The 24553-nt window shown below is 49.5% G+C and overlaps 1 protein-coding gene across 1 annotated transcript in view; it reads left to right on the top strand.

Annotated features, from left to right (window-relative positions):
- The window catches only part of nectin1b (nectin cell adhesion molecule 1b), an 84988-nt gene that overhangs the window by 35251 nt on the left and 25184 nt on the right, over nucleotides 1–24553 (top strand). The window contains exons 2-4 of the mRNA XM_079732096.1: nucleotides 19025–19390; nucleotides 21919–22218; nucleotides 23110–23227. Coding sequence (XP_079588222.1) covers nucleotides 19025–19390; nucleotides 21919–22218; nucleotides 23110–23227 — 784 coding nt within the window. The remainder of the gene's footprint in view (nucleotides 1–19024; nucleotides 19391–21918; nucleotides 22219–23109; nucleotides 23228–24553) is intronic.

Below are 24553 nucleotides of genomic sequence, written 5' to 3'. Positions count from 1 at the left end.
CCAACGTCAGTGGCCCTGCCTGGGAGAGCGAACGCAGCCCCCCGTAATTAGAATCTCACCAACACATCCAGGGAAGACTTGGCAACACATCGCAGGTGCGAGGAGGGATCTGTACAAAGAGCACGGCCGAGGTGTAGCGGCGTAGATCTCGCTGGAGACGTTTACTGTAAATACCCCGGCTGTGTTGTGTTTCTACTCTGTGTCACAGAAGCCCCCACTGGAAGGGTTTACAATAATACTCTTAAAGGAAGGAGAAAAACAAAATAAAGGACCACCCCTGTTAACTCGCGTTGGCTCGCTGCACACGCACGCACGCACACATTCACACGCAGGGCGCACACGCACGCCCAAACACAAACACAGAGGCTTTTTGTTTAGATTGACCGGTGAAGCAGAGCTCTCTGGAGCCAGCCCGCCCCCCCCCCCCCCCCCCCCCCTCTCCCTGCCGTGGGACGCTGATTCATTCGGCGGCGGCGTGGCGAGGCAAAACCGTGTCCCCGTTGGTCGGGAGGCCGTTGCGCTTGACGACCGCCCCCCCCCCACCATCCCCCTGTTTGTGTTGAAACATTAGCAGCTGGCCCCTCGGACCCTCAGGGGCCACTGTGTCCTGACTTTCTGAAGACACTTCAGGTGTCCGGCCGAGTGTGTCGGTGTGTTCGCGGGGTTGGGTGTGTGTGGGTGTCGGGGGGTGCGCAGGAGTGCACAGGTGATCCGCTCCTGATACTGAGGTCGAGAGACATAAGGCGACATAAGGCCGTGTGCCCCGATGGCTCCCCTCCTCCTCCCCTCCTCCCCATCCCCTCCTCCTCCTCGCCCCGAGCGCTCTGCGTTGGCAGGAAGAGCCACAAACAACCTTGAAGCGACGACTCGTCACAGATCGTCGGCCAGGCGAGCAGAGAGGTGGTGGTGGGCGGGGGTGTGAGGGTGGGGGGCAGCGAGGAGGGCGGAGAGAAGCAGGCAGAGGTGTGGGAAAGAGGAGCGTCTCTCTCGCGGCTTGTCCAGCCTTGCTCTCTCCCTCCCTCTTGGTCTCTTTCTCTCTCTCCCTGTCTTTTGTCTCTCTCTCACTCTTTAACTGTCTCTCTCTCCCTTCCCCTCTCTTTTCTGCTTCTCTCTTTTTATGTATCTCCCTTGCTCTCTCTTGCTCTCTAACTGTCACTATCTTGCTCTCTAACTGGCTATCTCTTTCTCTCTCTCCCCCTCTCTCTTCTAGCCTCTCTCTCTTTATTTGTATTTCTTGCTATTTCTCTTTATCTCTCTCTCCCTGTCTCTTTCGGTCTCTCTCCCCCCTCTCTTATTCTTTCTCTCTTTCTCTCTCTCTCTCTCTCTCTCTCTCTCTCTCTCTCTCTCTCTCTCTCTCTCTCTCTCTTGCAAGGGAGTGGCAGCACATTAACAACCTACTGCCCCCCCCCACGCTCCACCCCCCCTCAGCCCTGAGATGCCTTACCGCCCCAGAGCTCTGCCCTCGATCCGCCCCCCCCCCCCCGAGTGCAGCCCCCAAAATGTCCGCCTCTGCCGCGCAGCGAGCCCCAGTGCACCGACCTGTATTAGTAGTATTAGTATTTCTGGGGTTTCTACTTTCTGGAAATAAGTGGCGCTTGATGAGCAGTCGTGTGCAGAAAGCTGAGCTTGATGTGGGGTTTCTGCTCGGTTGGCTCCGGGAGAGAGGGGTAGGGCTTTGTCAGCTGGCTTCCTCTAAACTGGGTCACGACAAGGTTCACTTTGGCGCAGCGCACCGAGTCTGCTTGTAGCTTGGAAATGGCCGCATAAATATTTAACCGTTTTTTTTTTGTTCTATTTTCTTCTCATCCCCCCCCCCCCTCCCGAGCCCTTCCTCCCACGGAACAACAACAGGATTAAAGAAAACTATTCATTTGTATTCCTGAAGTAGAACGTGAAATAAGCAACATTATAATTGCCTTGGGAATGGTAATTGCCAAAGAACTGTTGGTTTTAGGAATAATAAGAATACAGTAGACATTGGTAAATGGCATAAAAAAAAAAAAGTGCCCATTCCCCTTGGGGAGCTATTGTTTGTGCTCATTGTCGGACAAAATATGTAGTTAAGTCTGAATGCGTCACATATTCATGTTTATTGGTTAATTCGTTTTATTCGGTAAACTAAACTGACATTTTAATACGCTGTTTGTGTTTGAAAATGTTGTAGGCAGACCTGAAGCCACCCAGCGTTAACTTGTTCATGGTCAAATCAAAGGAACAATTGCAAATTAGAAAATTTTAAGAATCTGCTAAGAATATGGTATTATCAAATGTTTCCCCTACCAAAGCTCAAGAACAAGGTCTTTATCAAACATGACAGATCTTAAGAAAAAAGGGATGAATTTATTTTCTGGTGTTTCTAGAGGCATGTGCACACAGGAGAAATGGGAATTGGGTAAGGCATACACATTTGTAGGACTTAAAGTGTATCTAATGCATCAAAATGGTGTGACAAAATCACATGCACCCAGAGTTTACATTAGAATTCTTATTTTAACCCCATTGGAATCATTTTTGTCTTAATGTAGTTCTTGGATCTGTTTGAGGTCTAAACAGATAGTAACAGGATGTCTTTCCATTCCCCCACTTATTCATTTACATTCCAGGCGGTGACACAGGTTGAGTGTTTGACCGTTGCATTACTGGTGAGCCATTTCATCTGCTAAGTTATCCCTTTCATGTCGCAGATGCTAATACACAGCCCTCTGTGAGGGCGGCCTTACAGTAAATCCTCCCAGCGAAAGGAAAATGCCTCATTGTGTATCCTTATTTTAATATAGGTCTGTAAACAGACCCAGCAGCGCCAATACATTGTAACATGAATCACAATTGGACAGCCACCCACAGAGTTCTCTCCTAGTTGTCCTCAACACACACACACACACACACACACACTGGTTGTTGGGCACGGGTTTTGCTGTAATTAACGCTCTAATGCGATGGCAAAATGGGCAAAAAATAGGAACGTCGCAGGAACCCATCAACAGGATTAATGGAGATTATTTCCAATAGGAATGCACCTGCCATGCCTCCACACTCTCTTCCTCCCAAGCCCCTGTCGGCCCCCCCCCCACCCCACAGCCAGGGGCCTTATTCCAGGACCCAATTACAGTACCAACGTGTCTAGGGGGACCCACCGGGCCCCTGCCTTGGTTAGGAAATGCAATTTAGTGAATTGTCGCGACACACGTCATTGGCTCTGTGTACACTGTGGGCAGGTCCCGCACGGGGCCGGGGGCTGGTCCCACACGAGGGGCCAGGGGCTGGTCCCACACGAGGGGCCAGGGGCTGTGGGTGGGGTGGGTGGGTGGGTGGGGTGGGTGGGTGGGTGGGTGGGGGGTGGGGTGACGCGACACGAGGGGGCGGCCCCAGGGGGAACTCTTGGCAATGTGTGAGTTTAGAGATTGTGAAGTAAATGCAGGATTTGTCCCGTGATATAACACGGGTAACGCCGTACACAAACAATGGAGCTCAGGAGAGGGGAATGGACCAGTAGGACCGGGGAGCAATTTGTCCGCCAGCTGACCCCAACACCGCTGTGTTTATGCTACTTCCATACTTTTTATGATGTGCCACATTAGTGCCTTTATGATTTATGATTCGGTATTTTTTATTTTTTTAGGCTACACTCAAACAATTTCATACACGATCAAGTATCATAGGAAAATGAAAGGGAAACGGGGCTACATTATACAATACACACAACATCTAATATCCCGGTGGCAGAGTGTTCTCCCATCTTCCATTTTCCCCCTTTGAATGTTTTATTTCCGTTCTATTATTTCTTTTCTAACCTGTTCCCCGGCGCAGAAGATTGGCGGTGTGTTCGTATGATTGCACTGAAAGAGAGACTGTGTTTGTGTATAGATTAACCCTCCCCCCCACCAGAGGCAACCCATAAGGTGCTATGCAGGGAATGCAATATTATATCTGTCACGTCGCTGGTCTCGCCGTTTCCTCAAACAAAGCCTGAAGTTCACACCTGCTCAGGAAAGTGCAGTGTCATCGGTTTTGCCCAATTACTTTGTCTTTGGAAAAACACTACAGCAACAGCAACAATGTCGTCTCCCTCTGAATTGACAGAAGACAACCACAAGCTGCTTCGTATGATCACACGTCCCAATGCCATGTATAATATATGTATCTCCGTGTTCGGTATTTCCTGTTCTTCATTTGAATTTTGTTTACTTCTATGTAGTGTGTTGTTTTCTGATGTGTTATGAACAAAATTGAATATGAAATATAGTCTGAGACGCTTCCACTTGGCACCGGTGACCCTGGCCTTAAATATTATTTCGATGCATGGGAGTTCAATAAGTAAGCGTTTTGTGAAGGCATAGCAGACCACAATATCAGTGTTTTTTATAAAGAGACAGCAAGTCTTCGCGCTGAATCGCTCAGGGCCGACTGGGGTCGCCGGCTCCGAGCGTTGCCGATATCCACCAACCCGCGAGAAACCGAGAGCTACTGCGGGCGGATAAAAGAGCAGATAAGAGGTGTTGAAACCGCGCTTGGATATATTTTTCATGGAATGCGGCCATCGCTCTAGTCTTAGCCCCGGGGGTGAAGCCATCGGATTAGGTTTCATTTTATAGATTTTTGTCAGATAAAGTGTCAACGAAAGTTGAGCCGTCTCTCTTTTGTGCAACAGCGAGAGGAGAAGAGGAGGAAAGGAGGAAAGGAGGGGCTGGGAATGGAAACGTCAGGTGTGCCCAGGACCTGGTATCTCAGACTCGCCATCGTCCAAACTTCACTCGGAGTAAATTGAAATGTCAATTTCGGGATTATGGTTGCAGGGAATGTGATGTGCCATCACACGGTATGATATTCTCTCCTCAGAGAAAAACAGGGTTGCCAGTGAGAGAAAATGGATGACCTCGGGTAACACATCTCTGAGAGACTTCATCTTCACTTCAAACATTGCCTTAATGAGCTTTAATCCGTCTGCAAATCTTCAGCAGACAGCCGAGACTTTAAAGCTATTTTTTACCGGGATTAGAGGGAAAACAGGCGGGAAGATGTGTGCGGCTGGATAAAATCACTTTCGTGTTTGCTTTTAGCTAATTCTTAAATTCTAGGTGTTTAGGTACGGCATTGACCTAGCTATACAATCAACCACTTTGTTTATCAATGGCTTCGGGGTGTTTGATGGGATAATTGAAGGAGAATAAATGAGGCACTGATGTCCAATATCATCAACCTTTAGTAAACATTGCGTTTAAGGTAGAGATTGTGGAAGAGGTTCGGTGATCATCTGGGATATTGGTTATTATATCTGGTAGCATAATAGCAAAGCTTAGCTGCAGTGAAGAGCTCCAACTCCTCCATATTCTTCATAAACTGGTGGGAGACAGCGAGAGCGGAGGAGTCATCCATATTGCTTCAAGTGTTTACTCTCACCGCGCCGATATTAAGCGATTTGATCCAAATCAAACAGTGCGACTGGAGGCGGTCGATTCAAGCCCTAGCCCCCACAGGAAGTACCGGTGAAAAGGGTAGGTGGGGCTAGGTTGTGTCTCTGTGAGTCGAAGCGACACAGGTCCAGGCAGTTGATTGGCGGTGTAATAGAGCCATTGATTCCTGCGCCGATACAGGCCCCACCCACCCAGCACCCCCTCGCCGCCGCCGCCGACACCCTGCTCCCGGGCGACGTTGACAGGTGTCTGGCTCGATATGGGTTCCACCTCTTTGACCTTAAAGCTTTTAATCAGCTCGGTCAGGGAGCTTGTCAATCCTGTCTAACCACAGGCCGGCCCCCGCCGTACAGCCACAGGCCACAGAGGGGCCCGGCCCGCGGGGGGTCAGCAACCCCCCCACAGCTCCCCTGCCAACAAGCCCAGCGGGAGGGGAGAATGAGTACACACAACCTGCGCAGCCGAACCAGTTCCCCGGAGGGGAGGCCCTTGGAAATCGGGGGCGCAGCCCTCCTCGAAACCGCTCCCGCAGATTTTTTAAAAGCGACCATGAATGTCAGAGCGATTTCACCCAGGGATAATATTTGTTTGTCGCCTGAAAAGCTCACCGTATGGGGGAGGGCGTGGGTGAGCCGGTGTACCGGGAGAAAGAGGAGGAGGGGGTGGCATATGCTAGCCGACGAGATGTTATTTTTGCCATTTCTTTTCACGACAAATGCTTTCTGATTGGGCGGAACCCCCTCTGAACGGGTGGCGTGGGGTTTGTATGAGACCTAATTGAGTTGTTGCATGTCTCCCTGTGCCCGTCTCCCGGTCTGGCGTTTGCCTCTGATCAATAGTAATGCGCCATCACGGCGCGTCGTGTATATATAGCTCTCATCAGAGGCCCCGCCGACGGAATCTATTCCCTTCTCTCCGGCTAATTTCACTCAGCATCTTAACTGCGTTTCAAGTCAGGATTGGTGAAGACTGAAGTTTAACTGCAGAATATATTTTTTACTCCGAGGGTAATTACGCTGCTGGTTTGATTGCAGTTAATAGCGCAAGCTGTCAGAAAAGCACTCACTGAGCAGTAGCAATGTGGCTTCCCTGAAATTGCATTGAACCACACAATTATCTCTACACGCTGGCAGATCTGTGCACCGTTACTCCATCCGGACGTAGCCGGCTAGCCGTTGCTCTGGGCAAAGCCGGAAATTGAGAAAATACGGCTTCTTACCCTTCTTGCTGCGTATCGGATTAAGTCGTGTTTTAACAAAGGTAAGAAAATAGCAATTCTTCAGCTTTCTAGCGGTATGCAGGTGGGTTTTACCACCTCTGATTTACGGGTGTTTCTGTGTGCCTCCGATGGCAGCCCACCCACAGCCGTGGTTTTCAAATAAAATCCCAACGAACCAATTAGGTTTCTGACTGTCTCTCAGTCAGCCCTCACGTTTTCTTAATCTGCCTCTTCCTCTCCTCTTAAGCGTCCTGTTATTCTGCCTCTTGTGTTGCTTCAAGGGCCTTGGAGTAGTCCCAGTCCAGGGTTCTGGGACCGGGTTCTGGGTCCCGGGTCTATTAAGTCAATACACTTTGTTAGACCTCTAACCGAGCGTTGGAGCCGGCAGAAACCCATACCGCCCTGCCTCAGCCTTCGCTTCGTACTTTTCCCCTCGCTGCGGCTTTGTGGTTCCATACCAGCGTCTCCGAGCCAGTTGCTTTCCCCCCGTACCGACCAATAGGAAACCTTGAGGCTGAGGTCCTGTTATTTCATCTTGGTCTTTTTTCTTTTTTTTCATTCACTCAAGTGTAACCACCGAATGTTCCCATCCAGCAGGAAAATATATTACGTTGATGTCGCAACACACATCAGATGTGTAGGATGAACTGGCATTCTTGTCAGTGGTGGAATTAAGCTTTATTTTAATTTTTGGGGTGAGTGTTTATGAAACAGATTGTTACCTAAATCCCATCGCAGTGAAATGTTCTCAAAAGACAAACTCATATTGATGTCAAAAGAACCAAAGTAGATATTTAGATGCTGTCGTCTGTTCAGATTATAATCTGTCATAGGTGGGACATGGGACCATTAGTGAAATACCATGATAGCAACAGTTCCGCTTCGCAGGAGGTGGCAAAGGTAAGATTTGCCCTGCGATGAGGTCACAGCAGGGAAAGGCAATACTGGATCACAGCTGGAGAGCACATGCAGTAGAACTTAAACCCAGCACAGAGATGTGGTACAGTACAGAGAGATGTGGTCAGCATTCCAACAGTTCTGTGTCTGTGTGTCTGTGTGTGTGTGTGTGTGTGTGTGTGTGTGTGTGTGTGCGTTCCCCTCGGATCCCCTAGGAAAGATAGTCTGTGGTCATGGTTTAGGAAATGGTTCAACCCTGGTCCCAGTATGCTGCTCAGAACGGCCAGCTTCCAGAGATCTGGTTTAGACCAGAAAACACATGAAAAGAACTAGAGCCTTGGCAGTGGTCCTGGTACAACATTCATGTTTAAACACTTAAGTGTTTCCCAAGCCATTTCTACCATATGTTGGCATCAATCAAAAGCAAATACGTGTCATATTACTTCTAAAGAACAGTAGTACTCTTTGTCCCTTTGTCTTGTTAGCGAGACATATATAACTGAAATAAAATGCAGGACATGATGAAGACATATAAAGGGCTGAAGGCTAGGTACATAGATATTGATTCGTGCATGGCGCATTTAATGGAAACAAAAGGCATGTTATGTGTGTCGTCTTGTGGACAGCTTTACAGCATGTCACACAACATTGCATAGTATATAGAGAGATATATGTATAACTCTATGCAGTCTTTTTACCATAAAGGATAATACGAGGGGCTTACATTGAGGATGCATGAATGCTCATGCTGATCACATAACCGTCTGACTAGGGGGCTCAAAGGTGTGGACACCTTGAAAATAGCCCCGAGAAAAATAACTAACAGAAGGACTCCTTATCGACAACGGCAGATACTAAACAGAGGCGAATGTGCTTTCTGACGCTCTCTCACATGAAAGCGAGTTGAATTCCTCCCAATGAGGTTCAAAGAATTAGTGCCTAATAATGTCATCCTGAACTAATGGTCTGAGTCTATGTTGTTCAGTCAACCTAATGGATCGGAACATTACATGGCTTAGAAGACCGACCGACGAGGGATCGCCGCGGGCCAAGTACGCGAGTCGCAGAGAACCCATTGGCTGGTACCAGCCCCATCCATCGCAGAGAACCCATTGGCTGGTAACAGCCCCTTCCGACCAGGCTGCTTTCGGGCCTACTTCCTTTTCCGTGCTGACTCCAGCGGTATTGTGCGAACACCTTTCAGCGGTTCTACTTTCCGCGCGCGGAGATGGTTGGGGTACTCTATGGAAGGCTCGCCTGGCACACACTAAGTGTTGTTGTTAATTGATAGCGGACGGCCCACTGCCCACTCCAGCTGGAGTGTGAATTCCCTCTCCCACATGCTAATGGGTCTACTGCACAACAGCCTCTCTCTCCGTTCCTGCCGAGGAGATATGTCTCGCTCTCGCTTTCACAACAACAAGCCAGGCAGCCCCTGCTGTCCTGTTTACGTCCCCCTCTACAATTAGAGATGCACTTTGATGACGGCCCCTTCTTCTCAACGTCTATTTCTTCTTCTTCTGTGTTCCTCCTCCCTCTGTGCATCTTTAAAAATGTATGACATGCACACGATTAATTTCTTTTCAAGTAATCTATGGAGCCCGCAGCCCACATAAAGATGCAGAAATCCCTGTAAGGCCTCTCCCAAGTTTCGTCTAATCAAATATTGATTGTGTGCTCTTTCTCTCGACATAATATGCCCCTAGTCATGTGATGGTTTCTGTTGCTTATGCGCTACAAGACCCCTGGGTCTCCGTGTCTGCAGTTTGCCCGTAAGGCGTCCGCCAGACTCTGTAACTAAATAAATAAATAGTTTGCTAGTCTGTGGAAGTAAAGGTCAGCGTGGGTCAGAGATGTCAGATAAAATATTTTGTGCTCTTGTGGAATTTATAAAGGTTGCATCCGGTGACACCGTCCACCCAACCCTATCTTTATCATCATCGTGTGAGAGCCCCCCCCCCCCCCCCAGTCATGAAACTCAAGCATTCTTGTTGCGATCACAAGCCTGTGTTTCATAAATCCAACCCGTCAAGTCGCTTTTCGCCTTGTTTTCGCATACTTCAGTGTTTCGACTTTCCTCCCCGAAATGCTAATGTTGGCCACGGCCCCGCACCTTAATTACATGGAACTGTTGAGTGTCTGTACTTCATGGACGACTTATCTTCAGTTGTGGACAATAGAACAGATGGTGTGAGAGCAGGATTTGCCACGCATGGCTGTCCACTTGCCACAGACTTTTTTTCAGCACTTCTTGGCAGGATTTTAGAAAACATTTCATGCCGCATTTGCGGAACGCTTTCCGAGACGTACGAGGAATAGTTGTCGTGACATGGCTCCGGCCGAGACAACCCTCCCGTCATAAACACCGCCCCCCTCCGTAAGCACCGCTTTGAGGCAGTCCAGGGTGTTTTGGCGTAGACACACTGTGACTGTGTGTGTAGATGCTGCCTCGACACACACTCAACAAAACGGGTCCTAATTTAAGGACATGGAGTAGACTCATCCTCAACAGCAATTCCTGAGTTTTGTATGATGGCATAATGCAAGAGTCAGGTAAATGGCAAGAACACACTTAAAAGGCTTTAAGCTGTAACTTAAATGCTCCGGTCGGAAGGCGTTTCAATGTGACTGCAAGTGTTAGGTGGTGGTAGCGGTAGTGGTAGTGAAAGCACTGCTTCTTGTTCCCTTTGGTAAATTATAAATACACGGCTCTCTCCTTTCTTTTTGAAGGCACGGAGGGCTCACAAAGCGAGCGACAGTGGATTTGTATTCAGAGTGTGTCGGCAGCGGGGTTAGGACGTAGTTGTGAGGACAGAGTTTTCTGTGATGGTGGTGGTGGTGGTGGAGGTGGTGGAGGTGGGTGGTTCACTGTAACACCCCCTCTTTCCTAGACTTTAATACCCTGAGTGCTGTAATCTGGGCGCCATTTCCGACCCCTCACATGTCACTTTCTCTCTCCCACCCCACCACCACCACCCCCCGAAATCCTCTTCATTGCATTTATGAAAAACTCAATCCTCCCCCTACGCACACACAGACAGGGACACACACACACTCGCGCACGAGCGCACAGACGCACACACACGCATACACTCTAGCTTTCTCTCTCATACACACACACACACACGCACGCACGCACGCACGTACGCACGCACACGCGCACGCACGCACACAAACACACAATTCCTCCGCCTCTCCGTTACCATGAAGGATGGCAGGCCGTCTCGGACCATAATGCATCAGTGGACCAAGTGCCCTTGGTCGTTGTTATTTATTGATCAGCACTCTGCTATTAAGACGTTGAGCGGCTGCTCAGGGCGGGTGGGGAATCCTTCTGGATTATTGAACACACAGCCTTGTTCCACCGCCGTGTGGGGACTGCTAACCTAGCATAGCCTAGCAGAACAAATACGTGCAATATTAATGTTAATACTAGGAGGTAGCATATCAATAATAACATGACTATGAACTAAAATGACTATGATAACAACAAAACACATTTCTATTCACTTATTAATCTGATAAATACTATTAATAATTATTATCAATTAATTATGACTTTGATATTTATCGGTCAAAAACAAGGTGTCATTATTTGACATAGGATAAAGGGATGTCTGATAGTATAAAAAATAAACTAGGGGGTAAATGAACAGACTCAACATATGGGCTAATACACATCATAAATATACAGGGGTTATAATTATTAAGGTCATTCATATTATATAAGAGTTCTCAGCCTAGTACGGTGACCTGCAGCCTGCCCTGACCCGATAGTCCGTCTCGGTTTCACCTGAGTTTCTGCCAGTTGTAATGAAACTTCCCCTCGTGATTGAACTGGCGGACAAGCATTCATTGGTCATTAGGGGGGATTTTCCCTGCTGTTTACCTGCTCTCTGCTATCGGCTGTCTCGTATCAGCGCTGATGTCATGCAGCCATCCGGTCAGGTAACATCAACACTGTGTTTGTTTAGTTTGTTCAGTGCCGTCGAACCGAAACTCTGCTCCAGCCTGTTTGGATAAGCTGGAGGCAGAGTTTAGAGTCAGCTCTCTCTCTGTGATATTGTGTTTACACTTGATATGTGCTGTAGAGCCTCTCGCTCACATTCTCCTGCTCCCTCCTTCTCTCATTCAATCTCCCGATCTCCCTTATTATTCCCTCTCTCTCTCTCTCTCTCTCTCGGCCTCTCTTTACCCCCACCACTGGTAACCCCCCTCCCTCGCTCTCTCTATTTCCTAGCTCTTTCTCATTGTCTCTCCACCCAGCCCTCTGTGTTTCTCGTTCCCTCTCTGTCTGTCTGTGTCTGTAGGTCTGCCTGTCTGTAGGTCTCCTTCTCTTCCCCCTAGCACTCTGTCTGTCTCTGTATAATTATCTCTCTCTCCCTCCAGCTCGGTCTCCTTATATCATCCGTCCTGTCTCTCTATCTGTCTGTCTCCCTCTCCTTCCAGCTCTCTCCCTCCACACTTCTCTGTATATTCTTTTCTCTCTCTCTCTCTCCCCCTCCTGCCCTCCCTCTTTGTGGCTGTCTCCCTCATTCTCCCTCCAAGGGACAGGGCTTTATTTTTGGCCCAGCTATATTCGTCATTGATGCGGTCAGACACAACGAAAATCCCAGATTATTAGGAGACTAATGGCCTAGAATCAAAAACATTAATTATGGAAAATCCATGCACACTATTGCTTTCATAACCATCTCTCCTTACAGTTTTTTTTAAAAGGTGAAATCAGATCCGCCATTATAATTTAACGTCCCACATTCTGCACGAACTGGAGATTTTCATAAGCAACCCGGATTAATTGTGGTTATTTTCTGTGTGCTGTGTTCATTCAAGGGTGAATCATTAACAGCCAGGCAAGGCTAGGAATTAATTAAATAAATAAAAGAATAGAAAGTAAGACAAGATCATAAAGAAAACCAGAGTGTTCCCCTGTCATTTAAAACGCCTTTGTGCTGCCTGAGGATAGAGTCTGTGTGGGAGGGTGGGTTACTTTGCACGCCGGAGAAACACACAGTAGGTGCACCGAAATCCATCGAGAGGGGGCTGAGGGGAGGTATCAGAGGTACACGCTTTGCTAGGTGCCGCTGTGGAAAAAAAGTTTCACTAGCGTCGATGCAGCAACATGTCCTGCACGAAACCCTTGGACAGAATAATCCACCTTCCATCCCAGTGCGGTTGCGACTAGCTGGAACAGAGCCGCGGCGCTATAAATTTCCCCGATAATCGTTACGTTTTACAGCCCAGCAGATGTTAGCTGAATAAAGGAGTTTCTGTTCGAACAAATGCAACGGGAAAAACAATCCAAGCTTCAAATTCAAACCAGAGCGGGGAAACTGGGAGCAGTGGGTACGAAACCATCTGTTGCAGCCGCCGCGTTACCCCCTCCGGCCCACCTCGCCACGCTTTGTTTGGAGCGGGAAAAAGGAAGGCAGCGGCCAGCTCGGAACGCCACATTGCTGTTTACCCGCGGGGAGCAAACTGAGACCCTCTGTGACTCACAAAACAGCTAAACAACGAACGGGGAACCGCTTGATACCACATTCACACACCAGTCACACTGTTGTTCCCAAAGTAGCCCTAACAAAGTATTCTCTAATAAAAACTGGTGGAGGAAGTGGGTGAATGCCATTTGCGTTTTTCTCCCTGTTTGCAAGGTAGGAACGCGGACTGCCGTGGATGACAGGATTGGAATGCGGCCGCTGCCTACTCGTTAATTGAAGTGTTCAGTTAATGGAAGCCACCGGCGCGGTTCAAACGACTTTCACTCATCACTCGTCTCGCGGCTGTCGGTAATAGCATTAGGGCTGTCTCTGGGAGATTGTGTCCATTGTGTTGGGGCCGTCAAGAAACGCAGCGCGAGGAGATAGTGAGAGAGAGAGAGAGAGAGAGAGAGAGAGAGAGAGAGAGAGAGAGAGAGAGAGAGAGAGAGAGAGAGAGAGAGAGAGAGAGAGAGAGAGAGAGAGAGAGAGAGAGAGAGAGAGAGAGAGAGAGAGAGAGAGAGAGAGAGAGAGAGAGAGAGAGACGCACACTGATACATTATGCTGCACAATGCTGTGTGCGTATGTTCTCGTGTGTGTCTTAGGGTTGAATGTGCATACAGTATGTGTGCATGCGTTTCTGTTTCTTAGTGCATCCCTGTGGATATGAGGGTGTGTGTGCATCTGTATGCAAGTGTATGCCTGCCTCTTTTGTGTGCATGTGGGTGTTTGTGTGTGTGTGTTTGTTGCAATGTGTGTGTGTGCGTGTATAGTATATGCATCAGTACGTCAGTGCTATGTGTGTGCCCACAACAAGCGTGTATGCATTGCTGCATGCATGAACAACGTCCCTCCCCCCCTATACCCTCGCCCTCTCACCACCCGTGTGTGTGTGTGTGTGTGTGTGTGTGTGTGTGGTAATCGAGAAGTGGGGGCTTGCGTCCTCCTCAGCGTGGGAACCAGCAGAACATTAAACAGCCATTATCCTTCGGCTCAATCCACACCAGATTTATCCCCAAGCCCACTTAAGCAACAGCCCAACACCATCACCGTCTTACACACGTCCAGACACTCCAACACACTCCCCGTGCCCCCGACCCAATAGTCTACAGCTAGCAGGGCGCACAGGTTGGTAGAGTGATCGTCTGTTCGTACAGTATTGTTTAGAACGCTGCGTTCAGGTGGTTTAGGGCTGCATGTGTGACCCTGTTATCCTGTGGGAACATGCTGGAGAGGTGTGCTCGCCGCTCCCTCTGCCTTCGGAGAGCCACTGGAGACAACACGCTGGTTGGCTGCTGGCCAGTGGCGTTGCGATAAGGCTGTATGCCTGTAAATGTGTCAACTTGAGTTAAGGCTTTATTTCTACATCAAGTGCTCAATTAGAGGCAATGAGGTCAAGTAAGGTGAGGTTTTCTTTAGCAATTGAGGACGGGAGATGTTGGCTTCAAAGCAGCACATTAAAGGAAAGCAGAAGAGGAAAGTACTTACGTAATAAACCTTTTCAAAAAGATGGAAAAAATTACAATAATATTACATTAATGGAAGATTATCTGGAAATGTATGAATCGCAATGATTCATAGAAATATAATGTAATGTTATAGTTGTATACATGCTAAACTCAAATAGTTCTCCATACATGCTTTTAAAATACAAGGCTACATTTACCATTGGCACAATCAATATTTTGCTCCAAGATGGCCGAGAGGGGACACATAGGTGCATAAATGTCATCACACGCTTGTGTTTGGCGGTGGATGATTGACTCCTATTGATTCCTTATCGGTATCTGGTGTGTCTGCTCGGTTTCGATGTTGATCAAACACTAACTACAACACTGTCGGGGGGGGAGGAGATTTCAGCGCCATGTTAAAGGTCCCTGGGAGACAACTCATACCCATCCGCTGCCCCCATCATCATAATGATGATAGTAATAATAAAGGTGATATTCAGCATGTGTTTTATAGCAGAGGGGTTATTTGAGCTGCTGCCTAATGCGGCGTGCGGCTACACTCCCCTGCTTAACGCACCGTATGCTAACAGCAGCTAGCATGCGCCCGTCCCTGTACGCTCCGGGTCGTCCGGATGTTCAGCCCCCCCCCCCCCCCCCCCCCCCCCCCCCCCCATCCCCCTCCCCCCCTGCGCGTTGCTGTCAGCCCCCAGAGATACAGACGGTACAACAGCTGTTGGTTCTGTCTCGAGAGTCCTCAGCTCACCTGAAGGAGACAGTATCTTCTGGACAGAACATCCGACACGAAAGCTGCTAGAAAGAACCTTCTAGGTAGTTTTTCAGATAGAACCTTCCAGACCGAACATTCTACAATCCCTATCTTTCATTACTCCGCCAGTTAGGTGCGTTCACTGCATCTGCTGGGGTGTACCGGTGGTTCTCTTGGAGGAATCCTATCTTTCTTTTCTCACTCTTTCTTTTCCTTTCTGCCTGCCTGTCCCTCCGTCTTTCTGTCTCTCTTTCTGTCTCTACGTGTCTATCGTCCTCCACTGGTAACCCTGAAGTCTCTGTATGACCTCCAGGTGTATCAATCCATGACCACCTGCCCCGCCCCTCCCCTTTCAACCCCTGTAGGAGCACACTCACACACCTCCAGTCACCTGCGTGTCAGTTGGAGAACAAAGCTACAGCAGCAACAAACACCAGCAGCAGCTGCTGGCCTCAAGGCCTCCACACAATCTGACACCTCTCTCTCTCTCTCTCTCTCTCTCCCTCTCTCTCTCTCTCTCCCTCCCTCCCTCCCTCCCTCCCTCCCTCCCTCTCTCTCTCTCTCTCTCTCTCTCTCTCTCTCTCTCTCTCCCCCTCAAGTCCCTCTTTCTCGACTTCTCATTTGTATTGCTCCTCTTTTCTTGAATAACTCCTCCGGTCTGTAATTACATGTCTGCCATGGCCCCGCCGCTGCCAGTAGGGGCCCCTCGAGGGAGCCACTCGTAGCCCTCCCTGTAGGGCCAAGGCGGCCTGGGGGGTCAGTAGAATCTGTGGTGGCGGTGTAATTGTGCCAATGCTCCAAAAGGTCTTCCTTTGCGTGGGTGGCTGTTTGTTTGGTTTATTTATATTAACAAGAGGAGTGAGGAGGAGGAGCAAGGGACGGGAGAGGAGTTGTGATGGAGGAGGGGGGAGGGAGCAATGATGAGGAACAGGAGGAAGGGAGGGAGGAGGAGGGGGGAGAGGAGGAGAAAAAGAATGGTGGTGGACGAGGTGGAAGAGGGTGGGAAGCAGGGAGAGATCTAGTCGTTGTGACAGCCAGCCACGGCTGGTATTGTTTCAGTGTTCCGGGGAACAATATCTGGCCACGGGTACATCTATCCCATCCCTCGCTGTCTCTCTTCTACTTCCACGGCACCGACTCCGCCCTCCCGCTTGGTTTTGATTTAAGATGAAACCATAACTGCGGTTGTCGTGCAGCAAATTGCACGACTGGGGGGGGAGAAAAAAAATACAATACAAAAGGAGAAAAAGCATCAGCCTCCACAGCGGTACAGCTGCTGCCCGAGGTAATCCGGCCACGTTAACGCGAGCGAGGAGCCCCCCTGCTGAGCACACGGACGCAGGTGGTTCCAGGGTGAGGGGGGCTGGATCAGGCAACCCATCCTTCCTGTCAGAGCATATTAGAGAATCAATCTGTCACCCCCGAGACGCGTGAAGTTTGACGGCCACCTAGACACAAGAGGGGGGGCTACTTGGTGGGGGTGGGGTGGGGGATAAGATCGAGGACGCTGAAAAGGTGGTCGTAGCCGTTGTTTTTTCTCCACCGCGTTTACTGTTGACAGCGTGGGGGGCGGCGGGAGCAAGCCCTTCGCGCGATGCAAAGGTTATAAATTGGCAGGCTGCTGTTGCCCTGCATTACCGCACAGTACTCCCACACTGACAGCTTATGCAGGGGGAAAAACAACACACACACACACACACACACACACCTGTATGAAGGGAGGAGGAGGACAGAGCAGGCCCACGGGTTCCGGAGCAGCTTGGTTTTGGTGCAGAGCCAGTCGGAGGCAGCTGGCTCCTAAATGTATGTAATACAAGATAAGGAAACGTACGATAAAGGTAAACGCTATTAATCCCAGATGGGAAATTAGGTCTTATGAATGCAGGTAAGCTTTTGCCTGCGCTCCGCGAGCGCCGTTGTGTTTAATGTTACATTTCAGAGTTTGGTTATTGCTGTAGATTGAGATCGTAGATACATCCTCTCCGCCGTCGTAAAGACAGAGTTTTATCTGTTCGCCTTCTTGATAATCCCTCACTTTCAGCCAGGCCCTGCTGGTAGAGATGCTACACACACACACACACACACACACACACACACACACACACACACACACACACACACACACACACACACCATTACACACACACACTCGCTGGAGGCCAGTGCTTATTTCCTCCCCGTGTTTATGGACTGATCCCCTCACTGGTTTTATGAGTCCTCTGTGACTACAAGAGGGATGTTGGTTCAGTTCCCCGATGGTTTCCTTGCAGAGATAATTACAGTCACTACCACCTTGGTCGCAAGTGCAGCCACAGCGTAGGGGTTGTCAGACCGAGACAGGATGTGACGTCATCATGCCTCACCTGCAGAGGGGTGATAAATCGTGAGAAGTTAACAATGAAACGACCAGGAAGTAGACAGATATGTTTACTCCCCCCCCACCCCCCACACACACTCCCTCTCTGTCTGTGTAGTTTTACACTCAGACTCGCACGAATTACCCCGCCCTGTGTTCTGCTGAATGTACCGCGTTTATGCTGCACCTCTCCAGTCGACCTAATAACCTTTTGGGTAATGCCTCCCATTCACCCAGCAGGCTAACAGACGCACCCGTTTAAACGCTCACGTGGAGCTTGCTCAAGGACATTCAGGAGGAGGGGGGGGAGGCGCAGGGATTTGAACCAGCAACCTCTCCGGAGCGGCCATCCCGTGTCTTAAGACGCATTGGGAGCAGCCTATTCGGGGGAGAGGGAACACTTTGCCCCCAAAGCGGGGGGGACCTTGAATAAGTGCAGGCGTGTCCTGCAATATCAGGACGATCCGATAGGGTGTGACACCCCTGAGGTAAAACCCTGTAGGCCGATAAGGACACAGGAGGAAACCCTGTAGGCCAATAAGGACACAGTGGGGCCGGGAGTCTTTACGTCGACGTGCTTAAGCAGAGGTCAGTGTATGCATGAAGGGGCTCCCTAAAGGAGACATTTACAGACGGCCGCCCTTCTTCTAATTGACCTTTATGGGGGGGGGGGGGAACTCCCCGCGGGCGCACGGGCGGACGCGCTGCCCATCCATTGAGTAATTGCGGTGGCTCTCGTGTGGTTAATTCAGTGTGTTGGCCACACATGGGCCCACTGTGTGTTTTCTTTCTTAATAGGTGCTCCAGGCGGCCGCTGAAGTATTTGGGACTAAAAAAGTAATTAAAGTCTGAGTAGGGCAGCCAGGTTGGTGCTCAGGAGGAGGAGAAGAAGGGAGGTCTGGCTCCGGCCCACTGGCCTTGTTCCCCTTCATTAGAGATGCATTGTTTCCTCCGCCCCGCCCTCCTCATCGGAGCCGCACAAAGAGAGGCCTGTGTGGACGTGCCAATTATGTTAATAACTACTACTACTACCACAATGCACTGCTTCCTACCAACTTTACACACTGAGGTGTTCCAACAGGGCTAGTGGGGGTGCCTGCGTTGAATATGGGGTGAGCCTGTGCGTGTGTTTGTGCGTGTGTGTGTGCGTATAAACGATGGCAGTCAGAGCACGTGCGAGCAGGGACGCTGCGTGCATGTCAGCTCCGTGCACGTCATACCGAGCAGCGCAATTGACTTGTTTACTTTCAGCGCACGGCGTCCTTATCGACTGCCTCGCTCGGCCTTGGATGTCTGTGACTCACAATTAATTGCTACTTCCATCTTCTCCTTCTTCTTCTTCTTCTTCTTCTTCTTCTTCTTCTTCTTCTTCTTCTCCTTCTCCTTCTCCTTCTTCTTCCTCTTCTTCTTCTTCTTCTTCTTCTTCCTCTTCTCCTTCTTGCTCCAGCCGGCGCGGGCCAGATGGTGCAGATGGACTCTGTGAAGTCGGGCTTCGTGGGCTCCCAGGTGGAGCTGAAGTGCATCTTCGTCAACAGCAACCCGCCCGTCAAGATCTCCCAGGTGACCTGGCAGAAGTTGACCAACAGCACCAAGCAGAACCTGGCCATCGCCAACCCCGCGCTGGGCATCTCGGTGCTGGCGCCCTTCAAGGAGCGCGTGTCCTTCAAGCAGGACCTGAAGAAGACCCCCTCCCTGGAGGACACCACCATCGTGTTCTCCAACCTGCGGCTGTCGGACGACGCCGCCTACATCTGCGAGTACACCACCTTCCCCGCGGGGAACCGAGAGAACATGGTCAACCTCAGCGTGTTCGGTGAGTGAGGCGTGGCCACAGAGTGGTCCCCTTAATGTGGGGTATCAACGAGTGTGTCATGGCTGCCTGTAAAGCCCGTAATGGTTTTTATCAATGACTAACTAGCCATTTCTGTGTTATCAATTGCTTTATTGTCAATGACTGCGTTATAAGTATCGGTTTTATTGATGCCTGTATAATCCATGACCATACAACGATATCCATACCTGTATTATATACCTGCGATTGACTCGGTTCCCAGAAACGTTCACCAAATCGTTTAATATCTAATCGTTCTCACTCAATAACAACCGGAGAGAATGAGTTTTCTTCAATTGTGTTTTACTTTTGTCTTTCATTAGCGTTAAATATTCAAATGGTGAACCATAATACACCAAAATATGTTCTTTTGAAAGGTAAACACATCAAAGCTGTTCATAGTGACTGGGGACTCAGAGGCAGTACAGCACCTTATGCCATCTACGCAACAGGCAGCCGGGTCCTCTTACTTTGTTTTAATTATGAAACTTGCCACCAAATTTGTTTCATTTATTTCATCTTCATTTACTTATTTAACCCAAGCTTTCATCCAAAGCGGCTTTAATGCTGAGAGCAATCAAAGCATATAAATAAAAAACAGTTGGCTCTACAAAAACAAAAATGCTGTACAATGCACAACCTACTTTCTAATAAATAAGCGACTGAAAAGAGTGCAGAGTTGCAACCATAGGTTTGTATAAACTCAACAGGATAGTATATAAAATAATAATTATAATACATTTTTTATGCCACTTTACAAAGTACTCAAGCCACTGAAGAGCAAGGATATAATCGAATTAATAAAAACTGTCAAATAGCAGCATGGATCATTTAGAATGAAATTGTTACAATTATATATTATATATGTTATACATTATGTATTATTAGTGGGAGTTAAGTGCAAAATAGTTATGTCAAATATATCTACATCCTAGCACAGTGCATTGTAAGTTCAACACAAGGACGCCAGCAACAGGACTATTTAATATTTCAGTCCGGTCCGATGTTCTTTGAATAGAGAGAGAGAGAGATTCTCCCAGCCTTTCAGCTTTGAGAGGCTTGTGTGCTCCTCCTCATTAGAGATCTAACCAGACGAGGAGAGTCCAGTTTGTTTCCCATTCCGACCGAGTACTAAGACACGCTCTCTGAGCTATCCCCTCCGCGTCTTAAAGAGCTTCGGTCTCTGAACCCTGAGCTTTGGATCTGAGCCCTGTGTACTCTGTCCCGCACCCCGACTGTGGGTGTCGTCTGCTGTAGCCCCCGTTGCCTCTCCATAACTCAACCCGGGACCAGACCCGGCTCATATCTAGGGGCCACGCCCACTTGAGCCTGCTTTAACGGCTCCGTCCGACAGAAGTCAAGAGGGCATTTTTTCGAAACATCTTTTGCGAGGTTTTTAAAATGTGGAAGGGTTTGTTGTGTTGGCTATAGTAGAGTGTATAGTTTGTAGTATGGTTTCAAAAAACCTAAGCTAGCTGTCAATCACCGTGCTATGAGTCCAGATGACAATTGAACCCTGTTATTACCCAGACATCTTGTCAGTTTAACGTCAGTTTAGACATGTGTCTTCACTATTTGTAATACCGTATACTAGAAGTAAGCACAAATGCATTATTGGGCACAAATCTAGTATTTCAACCCTAGATAATTCAATTTGGACCTAAGGGAGCTAGTTTTTCCTTTTGTGCGATCTTAAGCCTGCTTTTTGATGTGCTAGCAGCACTCTGCTAATTGGGAGCACAACGTGGATTGGAAATGGAGGACTGTGCATTTAGGTTGTTGAGTGGTCTCTGCTTCTGTGCGGAGGCGTTAAGCTTTATTTTGATGTGGGTAAAAAAGGCAAAATGGACCTTGATTTGAATCACCACTGAAAGTGTTTTCAAAATCAAAAAATCTAGTTATTTACTTTAATTTGCTTCAAATTACTGTTATCTTCAGAAGCAGACCCCCGACGCAAGGTGAGGTTAAGATGATTATACGCCCGGCATGAAACCTGAATAAATAAGAGAGCATGCAAATGTATAGTTGGATTCGGAGCTGGGGCTGGAATCTAACTATACATTTGCCTTGTGCTGTTTTGAAGAGAGAAAGCTGTGATGTGTTTTGGTGCAGATGTCAACAAACCTTTCAGCCACACTAAAAGGGAGAGACAGCGTAAATACGTCCATGTGATTAAGGGTTACCAAGGTAGGGCTAGGCACTAGGCATCAGAAAATGAAGTTGCATGAAATCCACTGCAATCCCACCTTCATCGATTTTCTTCTATTCATCAAACCTATTTAACGGGAGCTGTATACCTTCGCTTTATAAACAACTTTGCGATGTATATTCACACACTTTCTGACATTCTCGCGACAAAATATTTCGCCAGGAGTGTAGCAAACGCATCCCATCTGTGATCTGTGATAAGTCATGCTCAGTCAAGGTTTTCACATCCTCGACCATCGTCCATCACTCTTAATGAAAACCTCCTGTTCTAACCCCACCACTCTGCCTCTCCAACCCGCCAGCCCGACCCATGACCCGCCTGTCCCTGACCTCGACCACCATCGTGGCGCGCGCCTCGAGCCGCAAGACCACCGTGGCCACGTGCGTCTCGGCCAACGGGAAGCCCACCAGCGTGATCAAGTGGGACACACTGCTGAAGGGTGAATTCGACTTCAAGGAGACAACAAACGCCAACGGCACGGTGACGGTGCGCAGCAACTACATGGTGATGCCCAGCAGCAAGATGCACAAGATGAAGCTGACGTGCATCGTGAGGTACCGCAGCGAGCACATCACCGACAGCGTCGTGCTCAACGTCCAGTGTAAGTCCCTCGCCCTTTCCTCAACGGAAAAATACCATCAACTTTTTTTTACCATTATGTCTCGTTGTGTCTTCTGGTGTTGTTGTGTTTTTCTGCCGTCTGTCTCCACCGTCTCCGCTGCCCGTGAACCGTGAACTGTGAAAACAACACGCTACGCCACTTTTTTTTCCTCCAAATTCTCCATTGTTTTTATCTTTTATTTCCGTGTTTTGTTGTGAGCTGTCAGCCGTCAACAGTGTTTTGTGTCGATGCCCGGATAAATATTTATGGTTTTCTCTGTCTTTATTTTCACTCGCTGTTTATATTCTTCGGATAAGACAAAAAAAGGAATCAAACATGCCATTTATCCGTCCCGATTAAATCCCCCCCTGCAGTGTGTGTCCCTGCTCCCTGCTCCCTGCTCTCATGGTGGGCGTTCTCTCTCGCGCGGTGGGCGTTCTCTCTCGCGCGGTGGGCGTTCTCTCTCTCGCAGTGGGCATTCTCTCTCGCGCGGTGGGCGTTCTCTCTCTCGCGGTGGGCGTTCTCTCTCTCGCGGTGGGCGTTCTCTCTCTCGCGGTGGGCGTTCTCTCTCTCGCGGTGGGCGTTCTCTCTCTCGCGGTGGGCGTTCTCTCTCGCGCGGTGGGCGTTCTCTCTCGCGCGGTGGGCGTTCTCTCTCTCGCAGTGGGCATTCTCTCTCTCGCGGTGGGCGTTCTCTCTCTCGCGGTGGGCGTTCTCTCTCTCGCAGTGGGCATTCTCTCTCTCGCGGTGGGCGTTCTCTCTCTCGCGGTGGGCGTTCTCTCTCTCGCGGTGGGCGTTCTCTCTCTCGCGGTGGGCGTTCTCTCTCTCGCGGTGGGCGTTCTCTCTCTCGCGGTGGGCGTTCTCTCTCTCACGGTGGCCGTTCTCTCTTTGCAGACGAACCGGAGGTGACCATCGAGGGCTTCGACGGCAACTGGTACCTCAACCGCCAGGACGTCAAGCTGACCTGCAACGCCAACGCCAACCCTCCCGTCACCATCTACCAATGGAAACTGTGAGTTTGTGGGACGCCCGCCCCCCATCCCCTCCTATACCTCCCGGTCCCCAGGACTGCACAACCCCCCCCCCCCCTCCCCCATTACCCCCCTCTGAAACATCGATCGCTGGACAGATATCTTATTGCTATAAGGGATGGTCTCGCTGGTTGGAAAACACACCAGTGAAGCAATTTAATATGAACAGCGTGAACGGAGGAATAGATCCTGTGACGGCAAACATTTGTTCAGCTAGAGACAGAGATAGAGGGGGGGGAGGGGGAAGAGAGAGGGAGAGAGAGAGAAAGATAGAGAGAGAGAGCTATTGAGCAACATTATCTTCACGGATAAAGAGCACACTAACTCACTGTACTCCCACCTCCGGGGTGGCTTCTCGCAGCTCCTGTTTATTTGTGAAACACGGATGGAGATAAGAAAGGGCTGGCTGCCCCTGCTCCCATTAAAGGCAGAAGAAAGCAACCCCCCCTCTCTCTGTGTGTTGTCTGTGGATACCCAACACAAACAGCTCTCTGGGTCTTAGCCTTTGAAGCCTTACCAGCCAGCCGTGTAGGTACAGCCTCAGAGCTGGGGGTGGGGGGGGGTTACTAACTGAGTGCTACGGGCATGTGCTTTGTGGTTGCCTCGGGGTGGGCGGAGCTATGTCTTTCCGGCACAAAAAGGGGTGGGGCCTGGGAGTGGGAAGTTTACGTGAAGCGGTGGGAGAGTCATGAGAGTGACAACGTGCAGAGTCTTGCAAAGGGCCCGACGTGTGAAGTGGTGAGACCGGGAAAGGAGAGGGGGGGGGCGAAGATCCTGTGAGGGGGCGGGGCTTCATATTGGGCGGGGTCCCTGAATGGGGCGCAGAGGCCTGGGATGAGGGCCAGGCATGCCCACCAGGTGACATCATCAGCGCTTTGACTGACAAAATGTTCAAACAACAAACACAGGAGGTCATACGGCAGGGGGGAGGAGCGCGAGGGGGGGGGGGGCTTCTAGGAGATGGAAACACGACTCTTTCAGGCTCCAGGGTAACCGGAGCTCCCTCGGTGGGATCACAGGGTCTCTGAGCGCGCTCCGGGGCCGCGTGGGAAGCGGTGCTGGCTAAACATTAGTCACCGATACATAGCCCAATACTTGAAACAAGGGTCCCCCCTTTTTTTTCCGCCTTGGTTCGTATTAAAAAAACGGTTCCATTGTGACACAACGCCGATTATTCCTCCATGTCCAGGTTCTGTATTCACATGGATTTTTTGCCCCCTGTCATAGCTTTGAAAGGGGGCTATTGTCCGCTGGAATTGAAAATAAATGAGGCAATTTGTCGTGTAATTGTGGGGTGACAGATTGTT

The sequence above is a fragment of the Pollachius pollachius genome, assembly GCF_949987615.1.
Source record: "Pollachius pollachius genome assembly, chromosome: 3".
Taxonomy (NCBI): Eukaryota; Metazoa; Chordata; class Actinopteri; order Gadiformes; family Gadidae; genus Pollachius; species Pollachius pollachius.
The sequence above is the reverse complement of the archived record's forward strand: the minus strand, read 5'-3'. Positions and strand labels throughout refer to the sequence as shown.